Source organism: Gossypium hirsutum, chromosome A07, assembly GCF_007990345.1.
Source record: "Gossypium hirsutum isolate 1008001.06 chromosome A07, Gossypium_hirsutum_v2.1, whole genome shotgun sequence".
NCBI classification, from domain to species: Eukaryota; Viridiplantae; Streptophyta; class Magnoliopsida; order Malvales; family Malvaceae; genus Gossypium; species Gossypium hirsutum.
In genome coordinates this window covers 31,487,849-31,491,391 of record NC_053430.1, presented here as the reverse complement: position 1 = coordinate 31,491,391, position 3,543 = coordinate 31,487,849, and the positions used below count along the sequence as shown (strand labels likewise).

At 39.3% G+C, this 3,543-nt stretch overlaps 1 protein-coding gene across 1 annotated transcript; it reads left to right on the top strand.

The window, feature by feature from the left end:
- The first annotated feature begins 264 nt into the window (after nt 1-264).
- Nucleotides 265-1,432, top strand: LOC107956308 (uncharacterized). The gene is made up of 3 exons (XM_016892015.1): nt 265-470; nt 558-752; nt 1,291-1,432. The coding sequence occupies exons 1-3, from the start codon at nt 265-267 to the stop codon at nt 1,430-1,432; spliced, it is 543 nt and encodes a 180-aa protein (XP_016747504.1).
- The last annotated feature ends 2,111 nt before the right edge of the window (nt 1,433-3,543 follow it).

The following is a 3,543-nucleotide window of genomic DNA, read 5'->3' as shown; positions in this document are numbered from 1 at the left end:
CGAACGAAAGAACTAAATGACAGGTTGAGCAAATTAAGAGCAGGTCAAATCAGTGATGAAGTGTTGGAGGAAATTACAAACATTAAATTAGAGTTGAATTTGGAAGCGGATAAGGAAGAACTATTCTGGGAACAAAGAGCAAGAGTAAATTGGCTTCGTCTGGGGGATAGAAATACGGCATTCTTTCATAAGAGTGCGACACAACGAAAAAGAAAAAATCTAATTACCGGGTTAGAAAATGAAGCGGGGAATTTAATTACCGATATGGATGGAGTATCTAATTTGGCTACCGAGTATTTCAAAGAGCTGTTCTCATCTACAGAGGTAAGTAATTGTGATAGATTGTTCGAGTCCTTTTTGCCATGCATTACGGAGGAACACAACAGTATGCTAATGGCAACATTTAAAGTAGAAGAATTTGTTGAGGCGATAAAATCTATAGCACCCCTCAAGTCATCAGGGAAGGATGGGTATCCGGCAATATTCTATCAAAAGTATTGGAACATAATAGGGGAGGATGTGACTACATATTGTTTGGATGTTCTTAATGGATGAAGAAGCATAGAAGAGATAAATCAAACAAGCATTGTTCTTATTCCTAAAGAGAAATCACCAAATTCAATGAATAAGTTCCGCCCAATTAGTCTTTGCAAGGTGATCTACAAAATTATCTCAAAGGTACTTGTTTACTGTTTTCGACAGGTGCTGGACTTATGCATTGAAGACACACAAGGGGCGTTTGTACCGGAAAGGCAAATCACAGACAACATTTTCGTGGCATACGAAATTTTGCATTCATTCAAAAGAAAGAGAGGAACAACGAAGAAAAACTTTGCTCTAAAACTTGATATGAGTAAAGCATATGATAGAATTGAATGGGTTTTTTAGAAAAAATGATGCGAAGTATGGGTTTTTGTGAAGGCTGGATCTCGCTTATTATGAGATGTATTACTAGCGTAACATATACAGTGGTGATAAATGGTAGGGAGGGAGAAGAATTCAGACCTCAACGAGGGCTAAGACAAGGCGATCCATTAAGTCCATATTTGTTTCTCATTTGTGCGGAAGGTTTTTCCAGATTAATTACACTAGCCAAAAGGGATGGAAGGCTGTTTAGGACAAGAGTGGGAAGAGGAAATGTATCGGTGTCACATTTATTTTTTACAGATGATAGTGTGCTGTTTGGTGAGGCTTCAAGTGAAGGGGCAATTAATATGAAAAGCGTGATTCAGGAGTATGAAAAAATCCGGGACAGTTGGTTAACTTTGACAAATCTCTTATCTACTTCAGTGGCAACGTGGATTTGGAAACACAGGTACAGGTGGGAAGGATTTTGGGAGTTAGAGTCTCTAACAATCCAGAACAGTATTTAAGGTTGCCAACTATGGTAGGACGCAGGAAGAAGCATGCTTTTGTGGCTATTAAAGAATGATGTGTCAAATTATTGAATAATTGGAGTATGCGCTTTTTATCAGCTAGGGGAAAAGAGATATTTTTAAAATCTATTTTACAAGCGATTCCAACTTATGCAATGCAATGCTTTAAGCTACCAGTTTCATTTTATCGAGAGCTCGAGAATTTAATGTGCAAATTTTGGTGGCGGAATAGTAAAACTAATAAAGGTATCCATTGGTGTAAATGGAGTGAAATGTGCATCCCCAAAGCGAAGGGAGGTTTAGGTTTTAAAGATCTGTCAAAATTTAATTTAGCTTTGTTAGCGAAGCAGGGTTGGAAAATTATCACGAAACCAGATTGTTTGTTTGCACGCGTTATGAAAGCTAAGTATTTCCCGAAAGGAGATTTTATGAGTGCTAGGGTAGGTTCTTACCCTTCGTATACCTGGCGTAGTATTTGGGGAGCCAGACAACTTCTCGAGGAGGGGATGGGGTGGCGAATCAATAATGGGGAATCAGTCAATATATGGAACGACAGTTGGCTTCCAGGACTTGGCAGTGGTAGAATTAGATGTCAGAGTATGGATTTACGAGTTACTCGAGTCTCGGACATAATTGATAAGGAAAATAATACCTGGAAGCAAGACATTATTCAATCATTATTTGGAGAGGAACAGTTGAAGCGCATTCTCACAATTCCATTGGCAAATAGTAGACCACAAGATGCATTGGTATGGCGAGGGGATAATACTGGGACATATACAGCTAAGAGCGGATACAGATGGCTAATTACAGAGGGGGGTACTAGAATACATAATGAACTTCCTACTAATTTTTTTACAAAATTATGGGAGCTCCAAGTGCCATGCAAAATTCGTATTTTTATGTGGAGAATTGCTAACAACTATTTACCCACTTTGCATAATCTAAAAGCTCGTCAATTGGCTGTCAATCCTTTATGCCCGGTATGCAGATCTGAGGAAGAGTCCGTGGACCATCTTTTTAGGGAGTGTTCCTTCACACAGCAGGTTTTGCGGGGTTCGGAGATGCCATTTTCAACATGTAACAGAGAAGCCAATTGAAAAACATGGTTAGTAGCGGATTTTGAAAATAAGAGTCTGGAAGCATGCAAAATCAAATCTATCGCTTACTGGGCCATCTGGTATAATCGCAACAAGCTATATCATGGAGGAGTCAGAGAGCAGGTACATGAAGTTGTTGGATTTATCAAGGCTTACTATGCAGAAATTTCTAGTATGGGGGAGATATTACAGAATACACATGACATTAAAGAGTCTGGAAACCACCGGATAATGACACCATCACAATTAATTTCGACGCCTCATTTAATCGAATCACAAGAAGCTCTATTTCAGGAATCATTGCACGTGATAAAGAGGGTTTGCCTATGGCAGCTTGTACCTTTCCATGGGATAATATTTTAGATCCATTTATGGCCGAGGCAAGGGCGTGTTTACAAGCTATTGTCATGGCAGAAGAGCTGGGTTTTCAGGATGTTTGTGTTGAAGGAGATGCGCTAACTATTATACGAAAACTGAACTCTGCAGAAGAAGATCGATCGTGTATTAGCAATTTGATTAAAGAAATCAAGGGGAGAGTTCTCAAGTTTAGGAGATTGTGTTTCAAGCACGTACCTAGGGAAGCCAACAAAGCTGCTCATGAGATTGCAAAGGAAGGAATCCGATTTCAGCACCCTCGATACTAGATAGAGGAGGTACCGCCTGCAGTGGAGAACCTGGTAAATCAAGAGCGACGAAACGGTGGTTATGGAGGATAGATGAAGAGGTAGAGTCCGGGCTCAGTGATTTTGATTGCCCGATGAACTCGAAATTTTGACAGAGACTGTGGTTCTAGAAAGATTTGATTCTGGGAGGGAATAGGTCTCTTCAATAGCTGATACAAAGGGGTTTTGGTTTCAAATGAGGGAGAAGAAGGGTTACCAGAGATAAGGTTTCATTTCTGCCGCTTCATTTTACTTTACAAGCTTCTGGAATAGTTTTTAATTGTGTTTATTTTTGCTTTCTCAAGGCACCGTTTTGGTGCCCAATCATATTTTGACAGTTTTTATTTCCTTTTTTTAGACTGGTAACCACATTTATTACTTCTTCAAATCAATAATAGTATCAGT